Here is a 24,302-nt window from a genome sequence, read left to right on the forward strand (position 1 = left end):
GCAATGGTATCACTTTGGGCCAGAAGAAGCCACTTGCGAGGATGAACAAGTAATCAAGGAGGCATATCCAAATTTATTTTGAAGTATATAAACATCGGGATGATGTTTAATTTTAGGGTGGGAAGATGTGACACCCCTTGGTAAAACTGAGAAGAAAATGATAATAATTACCATAGTAAAATATGATGCTTAGGATTAGGAGAAATTTGATGAAAATTGAGACTTTAATTTTATTAATAAATTATGCAGTTAAGTTATGCAATAGATATGACATCTTAAAAGAATGCCTAAAAGTGTCTCACATAGTTAAATTGGGTAGACAGTTATGGGCAGACGATTGTTGCCCTAACTTCTCCTTGAGAATTAATTCTTAAATATGGAAATTGGGAGGGTATAGGTACTTGAGGTGACTAGTGAGGAGAAAGAGGAAGAATAATGGTAACAAGCTCGATGATTGATCTTTGGTGAAGTGTCAGACAGATTTCAAGAAAGGTTAGCTAGACTAAGTCTGGTTAGGACCAGATAGTCACAGAGGAACTAGATGTATGTTGTTACATTCTACCCTGGTTGTGAGAAGAACACGAGGGAGAGATTTGGTCGGTGACTAATCTCACGGTAGCGAGGCACGACATTCCTATCTGGAGGGTGAAGCAATGGAGCTTAGACACAACAGACTGCAGATAAGTATTTCAAGAAATTTAGATGTAAAAACTGATACTCGGTTGTTTTTGATGCAAGAGCATCGAAATTAGCCAGCAATGTGGAGGATTGTCCACACGTTGTGGCTAATCACAGTAAAATTCATTGACGGGTTTGCCAAATTCAGGATTACTAGGAAGAATAAACTTCTCAATTAGTTTGTTATTGTAATAAGTGTGAGATTGCCTTATTTTAGAACAGAGATAAGGTTGTTAAACAAATGTGATCGAGAGTGATAAGATAAGAACTTTGTTGTTATGATCTTTCAGCAAAGCAGGAGATCCCGTTCGCTATTATTAGAAAATAAGCTCATCATAAAAATGTGGTGAGGCGAGAGCTTAGGGTTTTTTTTAAGAGAGAAGGAGAGATAGTTAGGTGGATTTTGTGTGGAGCGGAAGCTCAAATTAGTAGCGAGGTGTGTGTGTAAAAAAAAAATAGTGATCAGTCTCTGTGTAATTGGGCAAGAGCCGATACTCTGTTCCATTCATTGAATGCAATTGTGGTTTGTATGCTGACAGAGGTCAATTCTTGTGAATGAGACCTGAGACGGAGACCCTGTATTGCTATTTTCTATGAATAGAATTTGTGCTGTGTGTGTATCATTTTCTGATGAGCGTGAACTTGAATATCAGTCTTTTTATTGTAAAAAAAATGAAATGATAGCGGCCTGTGTGTGTTCTTATTTTAAATTGTAAAGAATCTCATTATTAAGTCAAACTCAGCATAGTGGGAATTGGCGAGTTGCAAAAGTCATTTAATATATGATTTGGTGTAATCATCTGTTGGAACCTTTAAACGAAATTAAATTTTATGTCAATCGATTTATCGGGTCTGTGTATAGCCTTCGTGTGGATCGGAGAGGGTTCATATCACAACGTATGACACTAGGAAATGGATGTGAAAAGCTGTAAAGTTGGTTGAAGTGAAATTGGATCCGGAGTAATATCGGAGCACATACAGGAAGAGGGGTTGTTTACCATTAAGATTTGGCAATTTCCGATCAGTAGTGTATCGGTGGATGCAAAGTGTCATAAAGAATGGTTAATGTGATATCGGATCCGATAACATAATATCGGAACTGTGGATCACTGATTAGATCGGATCAGAAGGTGTTTCATATTTGCATTGGATCGGAGCTGTAGTAATGGTCTATAATTGCGGCATTCAAAAGAATTGTGATTAGGTGTCTTCGGATAGTTATCACATCAGGAACGATGTAAATACCCAAATTCCTGTGTCATATTAAGATTGCAAGTTGAGTCAGATCAGTCAATCAGATCCAGGTGGAAATCGACAATGTGTGGTTGCAAATAGCGATTTGCACTTATTGATCAATATTCACACCTCCGCAGACACAACCAATGACTTACCCGTCTCAAACCTATGGATCTCCAAGCTATGAAAATGAAGCAGTTGAGGCATCCCTGGCATCTGATCTTCCTGGTCTTAGCTTGATGGATACTCCAAATGCTCGTGATATTATTGATGTGTTAATGTACATGCTAAATGATTTGGATCCTCACAGTAAGGAGGGCATAAAGCAGGAAGTGATAATAGATCTTGTAGAACAATGTCGTTCTTACAAGCAGCGGGTGATTCACCTTGTGAATACAACTTTGGATGAGGAGCTTCTTTGTCAGGGTATTACATTGAACGAAGACCATTCCCATTCAATTGATGAAGTTGCAGAACTCTGTTTCTGTGCAGAGTCAGAGAGTGACCACTGAAGGTGATTGTAATGGTCGATGTGTGGATATGATCGTGTGAAATGGTATTTGGGTTCAAATGACATTGAAGTAGGTTCCGATCTAATATAAAGGGAGGTTATTGAATCGGTGATAAAGTGTTGGGTATCGATGCAAGTGGTAGTCTGTGAATTTGTCAGGTATTGAGGTTTTATTTTGGGCAAAAGCTGAGATGAAATTTTATATGCATGGCAAAGGTGTAGATTCTGGGTTTGGCGGGGTTACCCTGCATCATTTTGGTATCAGAGCCAAGTTAACGCTCTGAAAAGGTTGTCTTTGGAAACTGAATTTTAATTTTGCCAGATGTATAATTGCCTGAAGTGCGTTGATGAATATGAGGATCAGGCTATAAACGATGTTGAGATCAGAATGGAGAAGCAGAGAATGCCCAGGAAGGTCTGGTAAGAATGTTTAAGTTGATTGCATGACTGATTTGATTAAAGATTGTTTAAATATTGTTGAAGGCAATGATATTGATGATCGATTGGGTTAATAGGACTGAAAGAAGAACTACTACAGGAATTGAATTTTGGAAATTGTATAAGCAAAACAGCATTTGCTTACAAACAGGTTATCAGAAGGAATTGATAGTATTTGAAAGATACTTTGATGTGAAAAGATTGTGCAGGTCAGTGGAAGCAGTGGATTTGCTGAAAGATGGAATGAGATGTACCAGCATCATAGCATATGAGCTATGTAAAGAAGATAGAGCAAGAAGAAATCCCAGATGTGTAAACGTGACAATACCCGGCAATAAACAAATTTACTGAATGAAGAAGGTAGTGAGCAAGAAGTATTCAAGAGGAGATGAGAACAACTTCCAACTGAGGTTGGGTAGAAGTTGATGAGGCAGCTCCACAATTGTGATTGTGGATAGGAGATAACAATTCCAGCAAGAAGAGTGCTGGTAGAATTGTTAGTCAGTGAAAGGTTCGAGGAAAGAACCAATAGGTGCCAAAAGACTAAACTCAGGAAAGTTTGGTGAGGCATGAAGGAGACTTGTTACAGGCGAAATGGAAAAAGTTAGTTGCAGCTCACTAGTGAACAAGGAAAGTTCACCAGAGGAAGGAAAGGAATTGACTATTGATGGTCATGACAGGGGTACAAAGGAAAGTCACAGACATAGGGAAAAGAGCGCTGAAGCAGTTGGACTCAAAGGAATGAGTAAAGAAGAAAGGGACTTAGAGTTGGCTGAGATGAAGGTAGAACTTAGTCATTTGGAGAAGTTGGCATTGAAAGGAATTAGAGAAAAATGGAAACAAGGATTTTATGTGGGAAGAAGAGTTAAATGGCCTGTCAAAGAATTGTTTGCTGAGAAATTATTACTTCGAACAACTAAGATTGAAGAAATAGAATACATCTGTGAACGAGAGAAAGGATCTCTCCTTGGGGACGAAGACAGTGATGACAATAGAGAAGAACTGATCTATGCAGATCAGAATGAAAGGAATGTGTTGACATCATCTGCACAGACAAGAGGATCTCATATTAATTATTTTTGTGAATGTAAAATTGCAGGTATGCAGCCTAAAGAATTTGAACCTGTGTATGAAAAAGTGAAAGGAGCAAAGGCAAGACAAGCAAGAAAGGAGATGCATAAGGACTTTCAAGACTTCAATTGGTGGAGGAAATTAAAAGGTATGGCTAAATGGTTATGTCTTCTTTTAGTGGAAACTTATTTGATCATATTTGAAGGAATTTTAGCATGGAAAGAAGACCAATGGGAAATGGAAACAGGAAAAGAAACAAATGCATTGCAGATTTATGAAGTGAAGAGAAGGAAAGCTAACACCGAGAACTTAGCTGAAGAAGGTAAGCCAAGGAAATCTTTGAAAGATCAAAGTCTTATCAGAGAAGAGGAAGAGGCATTATTGTCTTATTTGGACAAACTGAGTATTGGAAGAAATTGTGTAGAACAGGAAGGTATTCTACAAACTTATGATGAAGTTGCCAAGCATAGTCAAGAAGTTGCAATCCCAGAAGTTTTCTTTGATGAGGAAGAAATCAGAGATGTTGAGGAAGAATTTCTCAATAATTTAGTGAACTATCAGGATAGTTCAGGAGAGCATGAAGAGCTGATCATTGAGGCCTCGAATGAAGAGCCTTGCATTTTTGAAACTGACATGTTGTGTATGTTTTCAGGTTTGACAGGTGAGGAACAACGATTGGACAATGTGCTTATGCATGTTGATGAAGAACTGAGATTACTGGAAGAAATGGCTGAAACAGAAAGATATTTTGAACATGTATTTAATAATTTTGAGAATGATGGTATTGACAAGGAAATTGTCATGATTAAAGGAGCTGAAGATAAACAAATGAAGGAGGAGTTATATGCAAATGACATGTTTATTGAATATGAAGAAATTGACATTTTGCTGAAAAAGTTATTAGACAAATCTGAAGACATAGAGGGAAGAATTATCTTTGATGATAATGAAAGAGAGGCTGTAGAGTACAAACAACAGATTGTAAATGGCAAAGGCAAGGAAGATTTGGACAAAAATTTTATAATTTGTATGGAAAAGGAGAATGTACAGCAGACAGATGTCAGTGGAGTTCAGTTAAAGACAAATGGTAAGAAGGAATTTGAGAAATTGTGGAAGATGAAATTAGATGAGAAGAGGGACAGCAAGAAGGAGAAATTGACCACAGGAATTTGTATCAGCAAGAACAGGGGACAACAGCAAATGAAGATTTGGAAATCTGGAGGAACAGAAGTGACAGTGGTAGAAAAATTAAATCAACAGCATAATGAAAGTGATGACCAGTTACAAAGTAAAGTTTGGGATACTGGATGGACAACAGAAGAAACACATGACCAGGAGGTCATGGAAACTTTCAACTTCGGGAGTCTGATGCAGGAGCATCGGAATTAGCCAGCAATGTGGAGGATTGTCCACATGTTGTGGCTAATCACAGTAAAATTCATTGACGGGTTTGCCAAATTCGGGATTACTAGGAAGAATAAACTTCTCAATTAGTTTGTTATTGTAATAAGTGTGAGATTGCCTTATTTTAGAACAGAGATAAGGTTGTTAAACAAATGTGATCGAGAGTGATAAGATAAGAAATTTGTTGTTATGATCTTTCAGCAAAGCAGGAGATCCCGTTCGCTATTATTAGAAAATAAGCTCATCATAAAAATGTGGTGAGGCGAGAGCTTAGGCTTTTTTTTAAGAGAGAAGGAGAGATAGTTAGGTGGATTTGGTGTGGAGTGGAAGCTCAAATTAGTAGCGAGGTGTGTGTGTAAAAAAAAAAATAGTGATCAGTCTCTGTGTAATTGGGCAAGAGCAGATACTCTGTTCCATTCATTGAATGCAATTGTGGTTTGTATGCTGACAGAGGTCAATTCTTGTGAATGAGACCTGAGACGGAGACCCTGTATTGCTATTTTCTATGAATAGAATTTGTGTTGTGTGTGTATCATTTTCTGATGAGCGTGAACTTGAATATCAGTCTTTTTATTGTAAAAAAAAATGAAATGATAGTGGCCTGTGTGTGTTCTTATTTTAAATTGTAAAGAATCTCATTATTAAGTCAAACTCAGCATAGTGGGAATTGGCGAGTTGCAAAAGTCATTTAATATATGATTTGGTGTAATCATCTGTTGGAACCTTTAAACGAAATTAAATTTTATGTCAATCGATTTATCGGGTCTGTGTATAGCCTTCGTGTGGACCGGAGAGGGTTCATATCACAACGTATGACACTAGGAAATGGATGCGAAAAGCTGTAAAGTTGGTTGAAGTGAAATTGGATCCGGAGTAATATCGGAGCACATACAGGAAGAGGGGTTGTTTACCATTAAGATTTGGCAATTTCCGATCAGTAGCGTATCGGTGGACGCAAAGTGTCATAAAGAATGGTTAATGTGATATCGGATCCGATAACATAATATCGGAACTGTGGATCGCCGATTAGATCGGATCAGAAGGTGTTTCATATTTGCATTGGAGCGGAGCTGTAGTAATGGTCTATAATTGCGGCATTCAAAAGAATTGTGATTAGGTGTCTTCGGATAGTTATCACATCAGGAACGATGTAAATGCCCAAATTCCTGTGTCATATTAAGATTGCAAGTTGAGTCATATCAGTCAATCAGATCCAGGTGGAAATCGACAATGTGTGGTTGCAAATAGCGATTTGCACTTATTGATCAATATTCACACCTCCGCAGACACAACCAATGACTTACCCGTCTCAAACCTATGGATCTCCAAGCTATGAAAATGAAGCAGTTGAGGCATCCCTGGCATCTGATCTTCCTGGTCTTAGCTTGACGGATACTCAGAATGCTCGTGATATTATTGATGTGTTAATGTAGATGCTAAATGCTTTGGATCCTCACAGTAAGGAGGGCGTAAAGCAGGAAGTGATAATAGATCTTGTAGAACAATGTTGTTCTTACAAGCAGCGGGTGATGCATCTTGTGAATACAACTTTGGATGAGGAGCTTCTTTGTCAGGGTATTACATTGAACGAAGACCATTCCCATTCAATTGATGAAGTTGCAGAACTCTGTTTCTGTGCAGAGTCAGAGAGCGACCACTGAAGGTGATTGTAATGGTCGATGTGTGGATATGATCGTGTGAAATGGTATTTGGGTTCAAATGACATTGAAGTAGGTTCCGATCTAATATAAAGGGAGGTTATTGAATCGGTGATAAAGTGTTGAGTATCGATGCAAGTGGTAGTTTGTGAATTTGTCAGGTATTGAGGTTTTATTTTGGGAAAAAGTTGAGATGAATTTTATATGCATGGCAAAGGTGTAGATTTTGGGTTTGGCGGGGTTACCCTGCATCAGTTTTGTTTATATGGACAACTGTGTTTTGAAATTACATAAATTAATATATAACGAGGTTTTGTTTGTATGAGAATGTTGTAAATTCAAAAAAAGAAATCAAAATAAATTTACATAGTTCATATTAAGCTCTGAGTTAAATCTGGAATAGTCTTTTGGTCTACTAAAACTCTAGCAACCAAGACAATGGAATTTCAGTTAAGGTTACAATGAGAAACTAGTATGAACTGGATTAGTTACTTGGCCTAACCTAGGAGAATAGTCCAAGAAACTTGTAAATCCCAACAAGAATTTAAGTGTATATTTCCGAGAACTCAAATATTAATTTGTGAATAGATACTGTAAACATATTTTACTTTATTCTAATAAAACAAAAAAAGATACCAAATGTAGATCTATAACTGGACAGTATCGTATTACACCAACATGGTAACTATTAGCCCAATTGACAAATTAATTGTTGGAACAGTGCAGATGAGGAAATTAAATGTAGCATTTTGTAACAAATAATATACAAACAAGTCATTGTAAAATACCGAGCAAATATAGTCAAATTAACCGATTTTTCTCAGTACAATAAAGAAGTTGTAAACTCCAAAGCATTGTGGAACTCATTCAAAGAATACAACGTTGTCTAAAATAGGGTTTCTTTTCACAACTCATAACATAGTTCATAAACTGAAGCAAAATTATAGCTTTGAGAACCCACTAGAATTACATTCAACAGTGGAATCAAAAAATGTATAAATATATAAAAATTTGCAATGGAAAAGCCTCAGCATTAAATATTATCCATTACAGTGATGATTAAAAGACTGGTATCATATAAAACCCTGAGGAAACCCGAAACACATATCCTTTGGGTCAACTAAACACAAAACCCTAGACCCCAAGATAATCACTAAAATGCATCTAGGATCAGATGGCCAAACATCCGAGTACCTGGTGGTTTGTAGAGATGTCGGAACCCTTTCGCAAGCATTGAGGACCCCTCGAAATTATGTGTCGAAAGAGGGTTTCGACTACAAGAAATGCCTTCAGAAATTATTAAGGAAACTCATAAAACAAGGACGTAAATTATTCACAGAAAATTACCAAGAGATCGTATGTCTTATAAATTACGTGTGCATAGGTGGCTGAGCAAAACAACCCATCTCAAATGATGAAAACATATCCTTAGGAGCCAGACTTAACCCCTCTCCTGTTATCCCACAAACCAATCATTCAAAATAGTAAAGGACAAAATGAAGAATAATATAAACCATTAAAAGAATGACAAAACTCTAAACTGATATGACCTGGAAGTAGGGATTCAATCTAGTGATGGCATCCATGAAGAATTTGGAGGCATTGAAAAAAGTTTTGTATTAGTGTAGAAGACGATTTCCAAACTCTACAACAACCAACGCAAATGAACAATGGACAACAGGGTTTTCAAGGGTTGTTGCATAACCCTAAACCCAAACAATCTTCACTGTCAGATGGGCATCTCCATCCAAAACCCTCGATGCGAGTTCCCACTCCCGAGACGAACAGGGGTAAGGTTATCATATATTTCCAGAGATCTCCCACTAGAGTTTGACCATTGATGGTGATAACAATTAAATTTAAAAATCAAATCACCTTAACTCATATATAATGTTTCAACTCCTGGAGAATAATAAGCTTGTACCAGATCCAAACAACTTTACTCCCAAGTTATTAGCATTTAATTCCCGAAATGACAGAATGTGAATGTTGCAATGAATTTATAACCATAGGTATCGTATTTCAAGTATATATATATATATATATATATATATATATATATATATATATATATATATATATATATATATATATATATATATATATATATATAACTTTATAAAGTGCTAGTGATCACAAGGGGTTGTGACACTAGATCTACCAAGATTAGATAAGAATAAAATCACTCGATGTGCAAACATTTCCTTAATTTTTTTCTCCAAAAAGTGTTTACATCTTGAAAGATTTGATCCCTCTCAACCCTTGGTAGATCCAAAGCTAAGAGGGGTCTATAGTTTTTAATAATAATTGTGTTGTGACATAATAATTGTGTCGCTCCACAACCTAGGATAGGGATAGTGTTTGTTTGTAAACATTTACAAGTTGGCTCAATTAAAAGATAATAAAATGTTACAAGTAATATTGAGCCTCAGAGATGTTGTAGTGGTCGTAAATGAGGGTAAACATTTAAATATTGGCTCGATTAACAATAAAATGTTAAAAATAATAAAATTCCATTTTTTATATTGTAATTTTTTATTAATAAATTCACTAAACTTTTTAGATAAAAGGAAATCATAATATACATATACATTTAAATATATAACATATAAATAGTAACTATACATTAGGATCTATTTTACCATATAAATTAAAATAATGATTATGTAATCATATTTAAATTTACTTAATAAGCACTTAACTATTTAATACTTACAATAAACTTGATTTTTAATCATGGATATTCACCCCCACTTTACCATGGATATTGTTAATTTGTAAACAAGATTTGTTACAATACCATGGGCCAATATCATAGCTTATAAATATCACATGCCCAAAAAACATAGCTCATTTCACAATCAAAATATTTCATAAACATTTTATTTTTATTAAATCTAAAAGAAAAAAAATTGTTGTAATTACTTTTGAGATATATCTAAACCCTCTATCCTCACTACTCATAAAAATATTATGTGGATATTCCATAGAGATTAAATCAAGGTTTTAATTATATTAAAAATGAGAAGACTTTTATAGATAGAGACATGAAATTTATATAATATAAGTAATACCAACATTGATCCATCTTAACTCCTAATCTGCTAAATGTTGAGAGAGATCAAAATTATTTTCACTCTAAAAGAGGTATGCAAGCCAAGATATTTGATCCTGCTGGGGGATTAGCAAATCTAGAGTTCAAATGGATATAGGCGGGTACATTTAATTATTCACTCGATTAATAATAAAAAGTTAAAAGTAATAAAATTAACAAAGTTCAATTTGTTATATTGTAATTTTGTTTTTATGAATAAAATTACTAAAGTTTTTAGTTATAAGAAAAGCATAATTTACATATAATATTAAAAGTATATAGCATATAGATAGTAGCTATAAATTAAGATCCATTTTACCATATGAACTCAAATAATGATTATGTAACCATATTTAAATTTAATTAATAAGCAAATAAATACTTTATCGTGGATATTATTAACTTGTAAATACATTTTATAACAATATCATAGCTTATCAATAACATGTCCCAAAAACCATAACTCATTTCAGAATCAAAAGATTTGATAAATATTTTATTTTAATTTATTTTATAACAATTACTTAATTAACTCTAAAAGGAAAAAAATGTTATAATCATTTTTCAGATATATCAAAATACTCTATTTTCACTATCACTAAAAATATTCCATAAATATTTTATAGAAATTAATTTAAATTTCTAATAAAATAAAAGATTGAAAATATTTTTTTATAGAGAGATGTGAAAATTAAAAATAAGAATATATAAAGATGTAAAATTTATCTAATATAAATAATACCAATTTAAATTTATCTCAATTCTAAAATTAAAATAGATTTAAATTGACAATATTTATTAGTATTATTATTGTTTTACAAATATATCAATTTAATATTAAAAAAAAAAAAAAAAAAAAAACAACTTTTTCTCAAAATCCACAAAGTATAAATACTCTATTATTAAATTTGAACATATGACCTTTTAAGAGAGACCACATATTCTAACCATTACAATTACAAACCCATAACCAAAAAAATTAAAGTTACGCACTATATTAATTACACACTCAGAAGTTTTACACTTATGAAAATTACACACCTTGATAGCACAAAATTACGTAGAAAACAATCATTTGATACCAGCGGTATCGTAAGATGAACTAAGTTCAACTAAGTTTGTGGCTAAATCCCGATTGTTCAGTAAATTACTTATTTATTTCACCAAGATAATTATAGATAGCCTGCAAGTGCAATTGGACAATTTGCATTTGCAGACCACTTCCAACTTTAATCTTTAAAATAGCAGATAACTAAACTTTTTAAAGATCGACTTTGAATGCTTTGTTACATCTTATGCATCCCAATGGATTTAAATGACTCTGAAGTGCATCACTGTAATGTACCGCGGTAACCTCGCATGTAAAAGCAGGGAGTTATAATTTTTTACACAAATTACCCACAAGTAATAATCCAATTCACAACTCCACATTCCTCATTAACCATTAGATATAACGTTCATTAGTACATGAAGTAAATTGCAATAGAAGACTGTAAGATGCATAACCCTTTGCATAACCATTAACCACCACTGTGGTAGTGTAATAACATAAACTGCCTCATGAACCTTTCGTCCATTTTATGATTTTCCTTAACCATATTAAATAATCACGTACTAGAACATTATGATTATCACATCAAATAAAGAAACATCATCATCAAGGATTCAACATCATCAAATTAACACAAAAGGCAATTGCACCATTGAACACCAATATACCCTGGAAACCCCGTAGGGTGAAAACCAGCAAACGTTTAATCTTATTATTAAATGCTCGTGAGGGATTTCACCCCTCACTCAATGGCTTATAAGGGATTCCATCCATTAACCATTGTTATAAAATTATTACAATAAATTATCATTAAGTTGTCACATAACTGGCTAAAAGCTAACACAGTTTCCATGAAACCTTTTACTTACATACCGCCACATGCAACATTCTTTGCGGCATGATTGTTCTAGCAATGTACGATCCCGCAACTCATACTCATTTGCATGGACCATTAATTCTTTTCCTGCCACAACGTTAAATATAATCTATACCTTGTGCAAGTAATCCAACTTTACCTGCCATGTTAACATTATCAACATTGACATCATGATTACATTTATAAAGAATCATATTAACTAGCATTTCCCTTCGCATAAGCACAAATACTTAAAACACTAAGGCATTCCTTTGAAGGGACTAACTAAAACATCAGTTATAATCTTCTTGCGTGAATATTTACATAAACTTTATCAAAGATCTAATCCTTAGCTATTACTTTGGATGCATGCAAATATATAAAGCAATCTCACACATCCTGTAGTCTTTTCCTGGATGCGAAAATATATCTATATCTATATATATATATATATATATATATATATATATATATATATATATATATATATATATATATATATATATATATATATATATATATATATATATAGATATATATCCTTTCTAATGAAAGCTAACACAAATCTCATGTGCATACACATCTCATTCAACAAGAAACTAAGATAATAGTTATGTTAGCATAAAAGTAATCACATATCATTTTCCTAAAGAAAATGACTCAATAATTCTTCTATCCATACAAAGAACATATCTCTGTAACACAATGACCATTCTTTGTGCATCCAATAGCCTATCATAATAGCCCTTCTTTAATGTATGCAACACATGTTTCCTTCTCAGAATTCTACCATCATTTCCTATAAACAATTACATACTTCTCTCTTAAAAGAAAGTCATTATAACCTCATTTCTTATCTTCCTATATGTAGGTTTCTCATGCATCCCTTCCAAGAAGTTATTATAGATACCCATCTTTATGCATAAAAATCAAGAAACAATAACAAGGTTAACTTAACCTTTTATGCACCACAATCAAGAAATAGACACAACTTATCTAGCAAAACAATCTTTTCAACGGATTATCGTTTCCAAGAAAGATAACATAACCACTTTCTCTACGTACACACAAAATCATATTTCCAATGTCACAAAGGCTAACCCCTTTTTTTTTGCATGCAACATGTGTTTTTTCTTACACAATTACTTTTACTTCAAGCACATAATCTTTTCATGAAACAAGTATGGATTCTTGATATGATATGAACACTATTCATATGTCTTTAAGAATAGGAAACTCTATTTTTGTTTCAAGAGATCTCTCATAAAAGCCTTCATTTTCATACATGAAGTATGCACTCTTTTTCTAAAAAGAAACTGTAGAAATGAATATCTATGTGCCTAGAAGCACATCATTAGCTATTTCTATCATGCATGTAATGCATAATCATTTCACAAAAAGCTTAGAGATTAGCTCGTATCACAATGCAATTAGCATGTACCCCTTTTCAAGAAACCTTTATTAAATAAAAACACATATTTTACTTCAAGAAAACTTGGCCACTTTTACACTATGTCAACAGGAAGTTCATATACCTTATCATCTTTTCTCAAGAATATATTTTGGCTATATTTTGGTTAATTAGCAAGGATTTTATTCCAAGAAAAATGGCATGTGACCCAACATTTCACACCCAAGACTCACATGTAGTCTTTCTAAGAAGATCTACATATTTTTCTTTATAAGAAAAACTACTTATTTTCTTAGCCTTTAAGTCCACACATTTTTCACATTCTTCTATGCATACTATTATGCATTTATTATCTATATTTGATAAGAAATCCTTCAAAGAGATATTGTAACATACCCAAATAAAACATACTTATATTTTTCTTTAAGAAAGTGGCAAGTTACTTATCTTATTGTTTCCGAGAGACGCAGCAGCGAGCTCCTGGTTTCCAAGATGGCCAGCCAAGATCTAAGTAGCCATGCTCATTATATAGTTCACCACATACACCACCACTAATGGTAAAGCCAGTCCCCATAGCAGTTTTGGATGCCAAGAATAGAGCGTCCCTCATCATTTTCACCCATGGCTGGTTATCTGCATTCAGCAGAATCAGTTCCAGACGGTTTATATCATCCACATGGTCGCTACTGCCAGCAACAAGGAGATGCTCCTCCACTTCACCGGTCTACATTGAATACTCTTCCATTTCTCCCCGGCCAAGGGATATAAGTATATCTAGAGCAAGTGAAAAGTTTGTGCGCATCTATTCCCTAAACATGTCACTGCCCATTATCAATGCGACAGTTGTAGAGAACCCGGCTATGGCATCAGATACCGATGCCCAAAAGATGAAATGTAATTACTCAACTTCCACCCCCGCATTCTGAGTAGCGGTTAAGCCTATCTGTGCATCCTTATTCCGAATTAGCGGAAATCAAGAATCAGTTTTTGAACTGATTCGTAACTCTTTTTAAAAATTACTATTTACTCTAACTGTATAATTTTACAGCTATTTATTTAGGGATGGACTGGGGTTTCAAGAAGTGAACAGAGTAATTTTTTTGGCCTATCCTATTCAGAATTGTCAATAGAAGCATTCCGTTCATTTCGAGAATCACATTATGTAAAGAACCATCCCTTTCTCAGCAATTAGAATAGTTTTCCGGTAAATATGTCATCGTAAACGACCTTGTTCGAGGTGTTAGCCCTGAGCGTTGGTGGTTTAGTATCTTGAATCCAACTCAGCATAGCCAGAACAACCATGGCATACGGAAAATGGCTTTTCTTCACATGCCAAATTATTGGAATTGAATATAGGCGGAGTCTCCCAACGTAATTGTTTTACCTTAGGTTATTTACGAGAGGGATATGACAATCACTAATTCCCCTAATTTAAAGAGCATTCTAACATAATTGAGAAGATAAAATAATAAACGAAGATAAAGATAATGTCGTCTCCAGATAAGCACCACCGGATCGGTGATCGGAAGGCCTTGTTGAAGGAGTTGCTCTACTGCATGATGTTTTGACCGGGTCTTTTGGACGATATACATTACAATAATTCTATCTAGATCTACTAAAGAGCAACCAATATTTCTAGATCCATTAATGTAAGGAGTGATATATGCCCTATACATTAATAAAGTTATAGCTCTAGAAATATCAATCATTAATAGAACTATAGTTATAGAAATATTGATGGCCCTAAAAAGATAGGGTTTGTGGGAATGGAAGATTTTCCACTCATTTTCCAAGCTTCTCTTCTGTACATTCGAGACTAGAGAAACATTTCCTCCTCAAAATCACCATGGCAGTGATTAATCCAAGCATACCGATGGCTACTACACCCAGAGTTATCGCAAATGTCATAGAATTAAACGTCTTAGTAGGTTTGTGTCTTCGTTGCCCAGAATTAAACCACTAGACTAATTATCATGGTAAAGTAGGTGTAGAATATACCAAAGGATACGGGAGGACTTTCTGCTGTAGGTGGTGTCATAAAATTCAATATTTATGACATATCATAACCAAGGATGGAATTGTTGTGGACCCAGAGAAAATAAAAACCATAATGGAATAGGGAGTACCAAAGAACGAAGTTGATATAATAGCATTCATGGGTTTAGTCGGATACTTTAGGAGGTTTGTTGAGGGGTTTTCTAGGGTAGCATATCTCATTATCTCTTTGCAAACGAAAGGAAAAACTTTCACATGGACTATGGATTGTCAAAAAAAAATGACCGATTAAAACACTTACTTACCACCGCACCTAGTTTAAGAATTGGATATCTGGACAAAGAATATGTTGTTTGTACATATGCCAGCAAGGAAGGTGTAGGAAGCGTGCTAATGCAAGAGGCCAGAGTTATTGCTTATGAGTCCCGAAAGCTTAAGGAGCATGAACAAAATTATTCTGCATATCATTTGGAATTGGCGGCAGTTATCCACGCGTTAAAGATGTGGTGACATTATTTACTGGGTAAGAAATTCTTGTTAATGATAGACCATCATAGTTTAACTAATTATTTCAAGAAACCTACCTTGAATGTTAGACAAGCCCACTGGGTTGCTTTCTTGAGTGAATTTGATTTTGAAATCAAACACTTGAAAGGAAAGGAAAACTAAGTCGTGGATGCCTTGAGTCAGAAAGTAAATTGTATTTATGAAGTCTCTTTTAGTGAGGTTCATACCACCTTTAAAGAAAATATTAAAGAAATAGCAGAACGAGATCCTGAAAATAATTTTTTATGGCAGCAAGCTAAAAATTCAGACAACATTGAACAACAATTGGGTTATGAGATAAATCAAGAAGAAATGTTGATTTATCGAGTAAGAATGTATGTACCTAACCAGAAAAATATTAAACAACTATTTTTAAACAAATACCATAAAAATCCTTATGCATCCCGTCTTAGGTATCAAAAATTAATCACCGCACTTAGAAAGGAATATTTCTAGCCCGTTATGAAGAAAGAAGTGGTTGATTATTTTTCCCGTTGTTTCAAATGTACGCAAGTGAAAGCGGAGCACCAACATCCTACTGGAAAACTTTGCCTATTACCTATTCCATAATGGAAGTGGGAAACAATTTCCATCGATTTTATTACATGACAACCTAAGTCTAAAAAACAAAATGACTCGATAATGGTGGTAGTTGATAAGTTGAGAAAGTTTGCTCATTTCATACCAGTACAGTCTACTTTTAAGATCGTGCAAATTTCCAACATATTCATGAATGATATTTTTAGACTACACGGAATACCAAAGGTCATAATTTCAGACAAAGATGTGAAATTTACATCTGCATTCTGGAAAGCATTATTTGAAGGTTTAGGCATGCAGTTACATTTTAGCACAACCTACCATCCTCAGACCGATGGGCAGACTGAGAGAGTAAATCAAATAGTGGAAGATGTGTTGTGAATGTATGTAATACAAAAACCATCTAAATGGGAGGATTACATACATTTAGTGGAGTTTGATTACAATAACAACTACCATGCATCCTCGTGGATGAGTCTATTTGAGGTACTATACAGTTGCAAGTGTAGAACGCCCTTGAATTGGGGCAGTCCTGAAGATAAATTAATGTTCAAATCTGACATGTTAAAGGACATGGAAGATATAGTTAAAAAAATATGTTGGAACTTAAAGATCACTCAGGAGCGATAGAAAAATTATGTTGACAGGGAGAGAAGTTTTTAGGAATTTCAGATTGGAGACCATGTCTATGTGCAATTACAAGCCAGGAATAGTACTTTGCAATGGGGTGGTTATGCTAAACTAGCACCCAAATTTTGCAGCCCCTTACATATTATAGCTCGAATTGGGCCTATAGCTTATCAGCTTGCTTTGCCTAGGCACATACATGTGTGTAATGTTTTTCATATTTTTGTGTTAAAAAAATATGTATATGATCCTAACCATATAATCAATTGGCAGGACATACAGGTAACTTATACAATCATAAGAAATATTTGTTTATTATAATTAGTTTGCAAGTAAGGGCTGCCAAAGAAAGAATGACTAATTTTCCATATTATGTGTAGGTCAAACCGGAAGGCGAGTTCTTGGTCGAGCCTCTTGGTATACTCGATCGGAGAGAAGTAACACTGCAGAGGCGAGTTATCACCTAAGTTAAAGTGCAATGGTAGCACTTTGGGCCAGAAGAAGCCACTTGCGAGGATGAACAAGTAATCAAGGAGGCATATCCAAATTTATTTTTCAGTATATAAACATCAGGAAGATGTTTAATTTTAGGGTGGGAAAATGTGATACCCCTTGGTAAAACTGAGAAGAAAATGATAATAATTACCACAGTAAATTATGATGCTTAGAATTAGGAGAAATTTGATGAAAATTGAGACTTTAATTTGATTAATAAATTATGTTGTTAAGTTATGCAACAAATATGACATCTTAAAAGAATGCCTAAAAGTGTCTCACATAATTAAATTGGGTAGATAGTTATGGGCAGGCGATTGCTGCCCTAACTTATCCTGGACAATTAATTCTGAAATATGGAAACTGGAAGAGTATAGGTACCTGAGGTGACTAGTGAGGAGAAAGAGGAATAATAATGGTAACAAGCTTGATGATTGATCTGTGGTGAAGTGTCAGACAGATTTCAAGAAAGGTTAGCTAGACTAAGTCTCGTTAGGACCAGATAGTCACAAAGGAACTAGATGTATGTTGTTACATTCTAACCTGGTTGTGAGAAGAACATGGGGGATAGATTTGGTCGATAACTAATCTCGCTGTAGGGAGGCACGACATTCCTGTGTCAAGGGTGAAGCAGTGGAGCTTAGACACACCAGACTGCAGATAAGTATTTCAAGAAATTTAGGTGTAAAAACTGATACTGAGTTGTTTTGTTTATATGGACAACTATGTTTTGAAATTACATAAATTAATATATAACGAGGATTTGTTTGTATGAGAACGTTGTAAATTCGAAAAAATAAATCAAAATAAATTTACACATGTCATATTAGGCTCTGAGTTAAATCTGGAATAGTCTTTTGGGCTATTAAAACTATAGTGAACAAGACAGTGGAATTTCAGTTAAGGTTACAACTAGAAACTAGTATGAACTGGATTAGTTACTTGGCCTAACCCAGGAGAATATTCCAGAAACTTGTAAATCCCAACAAGAATTTAATTGTATATATCCGAGAACTCAAGTATTAATTTGTGAATAGATACTGTAAACATCATTTACTTTATTCTAATAAAACAAAAAAAGATACCAAACATAGATCTATAACTGGAAAGTATCATATTACACCAACATGGTAACTATTAGCCCAATTGATAAATTAAATGTAGAATTTTGTAACAAATAATATACAAACAAGTCATTATAAAATACCGAGCAAATATAGTCAAATTAACCGATTTTTCTCAGTACAATAAAGAAGTTATAAACTCAAAAGTGTTGTGGAACTCATTCAAAGAATACAACGTTGTCTAAAATAGGGTTTCTTTTCACAACTCATAACATAGATAATAAACTTAAGCAGAATTATAGCTTCCAGAACCCACTAGAATTACATTCAACAGTGGAATAAAAAAATGTATAAATATATAAAATTTGCAACGGAAAAGCCTCAGCGTTAAATATTATCCATTACAGTCATGATTAAAAGACTGGTATCATATAAAACCCTCAGAGAACCTGAAACACATATCCTTGGGGTCAACTAAACCCAAAACCTTGGATCCCAAAATAATCACTAAAATGCATCTAGGATCAGATGGCCAAACATGTGAGTACCTCATGGTTTGTAGAGAGGTGGAAACCCTTGCGCAAGCATTGAGGACACCTTAAACTTATGTGCTAGAAGAGGGTTTCGACTGCAAAAAATTCCCTCCAAAATTATTAAGGAAACTCATAAAACAAGGATGTAAATTATCCACAGAAAATTACCAAGAGATCGTATGTCTGAAAAATTACCTGTGCATAGGTGGTTGAGCAAATGAACCCATCTCAAATGATGAAAACATATCCTCAGGAGCCGGACTTAACCCCTCTCCCGCTATCCCGCGAACCCATCATTCGAAACAGTAGAGAACGAAATGAAGAATAATATAAACCTTTAAAAGAATGAAAAAACTTTGAACTGATATGACCTGGAAGTAGGGCTTCAATCTGGTGATGGCATCCATGAAGAATCTGGAGGCATTGAACAAAGTTCTATATTACTGTAGAAGATGGTTTCCAAACTCTACAACAGCTGACGCAAATAGACAACGGACAACCTGGTTCGCAAGGGTAGTTGCATAACCCTAAACCCAAGCAACCTTCACCATCGGATGGGCATCTCCATCCTAAACCATCGATGCGAGTTCCCACTCCTGAGATGAACAGCTGTAAGGTTATCATAAATTTCCAGAGATCTCCTACTGGAGTTTGACACATTGACAATGATAACAATTAAATTTAAAAAACCCAAGCAACCTTAACTGTCAAATGGGCATCTCCATCATGAACCATCGATGTGAGTTCCCACTCCCGAGATGAACAGGTGTAAGGTTATCATAAATTTCCAAAGATCTCCCACTGGAGTTTGACACATTGACAGTGATAACAATTAAATTTAAAAATCAAATCACCTTAAGTCGTATATAATGTGTCAACTGCTGGAGAATAATAAGCTTGTTCTAGATCCAAGCAACTTTACTCCCAGGTTATTAGCATTTAATTCCCGAAATGACAGAATGTGAACGCTGCAATGAATTTATAACCATAGGTATCGTATTTCAAGTGTATATATATATATATATATATATATAGAGAGAGAGAGAGAGAGAGAGAGAGAGAGAGAGAGAGAGAGAGAGCTAATGATCACAAGGGGTTGTGACACCAGATCTACCAAAGATTAGATAAGAATAAAATCACTCGATGTGCAAACATTTCCTTACTTTTTTCTCCAAAAGTGTTTGCATCTTGAAAGATTTGATCCCTCTCAACCCTTGGTAGATCCAAAGCTAAGAGGGATCTATGTTTTTTAATAATAATTGTGTTGTGGGCATCATAATTGTGTTGCTCCACAACCTAGAATGGGGGCAATGTTTGCTTGTAAACATTTACAAGTTGGCTCAATCAAAAGATAATAAAATGTTACAAGGAATATTGAGCCTCATAGATGTTGTAGTTGTCGTAAATGAGAGTAAACATTTAAATATTGGCTCGATTAACAATAGAATGTTAAATATAATAAAATTCCATTATTTATATTGTAATTTTTTATTAATAAATTCACTAAACTTTTTAGATAAAAGGAAATCATAATATACATATACATTTAACTATATAACATATAAATAGTAACTATACATTAGGATCTATTTTACCATATAAATTAAAATAATGAATATGTAATCATATTTAAATTTACTTAATAAGCACTTAAATATTTAATAGTTACAATAAACTTGATTTTTAATCATGGATATTCACCCCCACTTTACCATGGATATTGTTAATTTGCAAACAAGATTTGTTACAATACTATGGGCCAATATCATAGCTTATAAATATCACATGCCCAAAAAACATAGCTCATTTTACAATTAAAATATTTCATAAACATTATTTTTTTTTTTTTTTAACAATTTTTTTTTTATTAAATATAAAAGAAAAAAAATGTTGTAATTACTTTTGAGATATATCTAAACCCTCTATCCTCACTGCTCATAAAAATATTATGTGGATATTCCATAGAGATTAAATCAAGGTTTTAATTATATTAAAAATGAGAATACTTTTATATATAGAGACATGAAATTTATATAATATAAGTAATACGAGCATTGATCCATGTTAACTCCTACTCTACTAAATATTGAGAGAGATCAAATGTATTTTCACTCTAAAAGAGGTGTGCACCTCAAGGGATTTGATCCCTCTGGGGGCTTAGCAAATCTAGAGTTAAAATGGATATAGGCAGGTACATTTAAATATTCACTCAATTAATAATAAAAAGTTAAAAGGAATAAAAATAACAAAATTCAATTTATTATATTGTAATTTTGTTTTTATGAATACAATTACTAAATTTTTTAGATAAAAGAAAAACATAATATACATATCACCTTAAAAATATATAACATATAGATAGTAGCTATAAATTAAGATCCATTTTACCATATGAACTAAACTAATGATTTCCTAATCATATTTAAATTTAATTAATAAGAAAATAAATACTTTATCATAGATATTATTAACTTGTAAATAGACTTTATAACAATATCATGTGCCCAAAAACCATAACTCATTTGAAAATCAAAACATTTGATTAATATTTGATTTTAATTTAATTTTATAACAATTACTTAATTAAATCTAAAACGAAAAAAATGCTATAATCATTTTTCAGATATATCAAAATGCTCTATTCTCACTATACTAAAAATATTCCATTGATATTTCATAGAAATTAATTTAAGTTTCTAATAAATTTAAAAATTGAGAATACTTTTTATATATAGACATGTGAAAATTAAAAATGAAAATATATAAAGATTTCAAATTTATCTAATATAAATAATACCAATTTAAATTTATCTCAATTCCAAAATTAAAAAATTTTATAAAAAATAAAAATAAAAAAATTACATAAATACTTTACTATTAAATTTGAATATATAACCTTTTAAGAGAGACCACATCTTCTCACCCACATCTTCTCACCATTACACTTACAAACCCATAACCTTTTTAGAGAGACCACATCTTCTCACCATTACACTTACAAACCCATAACCAAAAATAATTAAAGTTATGCACTATATTAATTACACACTCAGAAGTTTTGCACTTCGGAAAATTACACACCTTGATAGCACAGAATTATGTAGAAAGCAAAGATTTGATGCTAGCGGTATCCCAAGATGAACTAAGTTCAACTCGGTTTGTTGCTAAGTCCCGATTGTTCAGTAATTACTTATTTATTTCACCAAGATAATGATAGATAGTTTGCAAGTGCAACTGGACAATTTGCCTTCGCAGGACACTTCCAACTTTAATCTTTCAAATAGCAGGTAACTGAACTTTTTAAGGATCGACTTTGAATACTCTGTTACATCGTATAATTCCTTCAGCTTATGCATCCCAATGGATTTAAATGACTCTGAAGTGCATCACTAATTCCCCTGATTTAAAGATCATTCTAACATAACTGAGAAGATAAAATAACGTTATCTTATAATAAACGAAGATAAAGATAATACTGAGAGACTTTGATTGACTTCATGTCGGCTCCAGATAAGCACCTCCGGATCGGCGATCGGAAGGCCTCGTTGAAGAAGTTGCTGCGCTGCATGATCTACTAAAGAGCAACCAATATTTCTAGATCCATTAATGTCAGGAGTAATATATGCCCTATACATTAATAAAGTTATAGCTCTAGAAATATCAATCATTAATAGAACCATAGTTACAGAAATATTGATGGCCCTAAAAAGATAGGGTTTGTGGGAATGGGAGATTTTCCACTCATTTTCCAGGCTTCTCTTCTGTATATTCGAGACTAGAGAAACATTTCCTCCTGAAAATCACCATGGCAGCAATTAATCCAAGCATACCGACGGCTACTACGCCCAGAGTTATCGCAAACGTCATAGAATTTTTATGTTCTGCAAAATTGCACAAATATTCTTAGTAGGTTTGTGTGTTCGTTGCCCAAAATTAAACCACTAGATTAACTATCATGGTAAAGTAGGTGTAGAATATACCGGAGGATACGGGAGAACTTTCTGCTGCTGCAGGCGGCGAGATAACGGAACTGTCGAAGAATTCATAAACCTCGTAACGCAAATAGCAGTTCTGAGAACCGAATTGTGCCCCCAGAGCTCCACTTTGGCATTTGAATATATTTTCTAGGGCATAGGTTAGACACGATCCGCAGCTTGTCCTGGACAGATCTCTCCAACACTGCGCTAAGCTGTAGATCATCCCCGTTAAACTAGAAGGCTCAGCGGCTGTATCTGCAGCGAAAAGTTTGGGACTCTGAGCGGCTTTAAGGGTAATATTTGAGAGGCGGGCCTTAATAGCATCTGTGAACTGCTGTGGCCGAGTGCTGTCCCCAGTGTTGCAGAGAATACTTATTGGCTTATTCTTCCTACTCTCAATGTCATTGTAAAAGTTATGATTGTCGTAACGCAAGAAGCAACCGTCTAGTTGAATAATTCCAGAAGTGTTGTGACATCGCTGAACAAGATTTTCTTTGGCCGTCGATGCGCACTGTTTGCAATCGGAAGAATCTAAATCTCCCCTGCACTGCACAAGCCCATAAACCGTGCTATTACTGTTTCCCACCTGAGAAACAATACTAGAGGTATTGAATCCGGTGGCATAAACATTGTTCACCAGTGAATCCAAAACCTGGTTTAGATTAAGCTGAAACGGGCTACCGTTTCTAATTGTATAATTGCCGCTATTCCCACAGTTGCTCCAAACGGTAGGAGTCTCCGGATCAGCAACTGCTAATCCGATACCCGTAGATAGAGTGACTATAAGTAACACACTGCCAAACACTGATTTCATGTCCATCGCCATAACCACCTCCTCTTTTGCGTCTCTGCCTAGTTGCGGTGCTACCTGAAGGCACGGCAGTGTAGGGGCAGCTAGTGTAATCCAATGGCCTTATAAAGTTGAACTTGTCGTATTAATTTTCAGATTTTCTACTGCGTGGAATATTGTCCAACTTGCCTCCACCAGTAATATCTTATCCTTGTTAGTTGCCGAGTGACTGTGACCCGCTGCCTACTCCACCTATTTCCATGATTCAGGTTCGTTAGATACCTGGATCAAATTTGATTATAGCAGAGCCAGTTTTTTATTTAAAAG

The 24,302-nt window shown here is 34.1% G+C and overlaps 1 protein-coding gene across 2 annotated transcripts; it reads right to left on the minus strand.

The window, feature by feature from the left end:
* Positions 1–22,140: 22,140 nt before the first annotated feature.
* Positions 22,141–24,099, minus strand: LOC149237207 (cysteine-rich repeat secretory protein 38-like). Of its 2 annotated transcripts, none has more exons than XM_089366780.1 (2): positions 23,189–24,099; positions 22,141–23,001 (listed from the first exon to the last, which is right to left on the minus strand). In XM_089366780.1, the coding sequence occupies exons 1-2, from the start codon at positions 24,009–24,011 to the stop codon at positions 22,652–22,654; spliced, it is 1,173 nt and encodes a 390-aa protein (XP_089222906.1). In that variant the 5' UTR covers positions 24,012–24,099; the 3' UTR covers positions 22,141–22,651. The 2 variants fall into 2 exon arrangements, with proteins under 2 accessions (XP_089222906.1, XP_089222907.1); XM_089366781.1 differs by having other exon boundaries at positions 22,814–23,089; positions 23,189–24,098.
* Positions 24,100–24,302: the final 203 nt, after the last annotated feature.

Source organism: Pinus tabuliformis, chromosome 8, assembly GCF_031772625.1.
Source record: "Pinus tabuliformis cultivar Carrire ecotype Pingquan chromosome 8, CPIR1, whole genome shotgun sequence".
NCBI classification, from domain to species: domain Eukaryota; kingdom Viridiplantae; phylum Streptophyta; class Pinopsida; order Pinales; family Pinaceae; genus Pinus; species Pinus tabuliformis.

Coding starts and splice junctions, on each gene's coding strand:
- LOC149237207 (XM_089366780.1), bottom strand. CDS start 24,011: ATGGCGATGGACATGAAATCAGTGTTTGGCAGTGTGTTACTTATAGTC. Junction 23,002..23,188: donor AAGTTCTCCCGTATCCTCCG/GTATATTCTACA, acceptor GGTGATTTTCAG/GAGGAAATGTTTCTCTAGTC.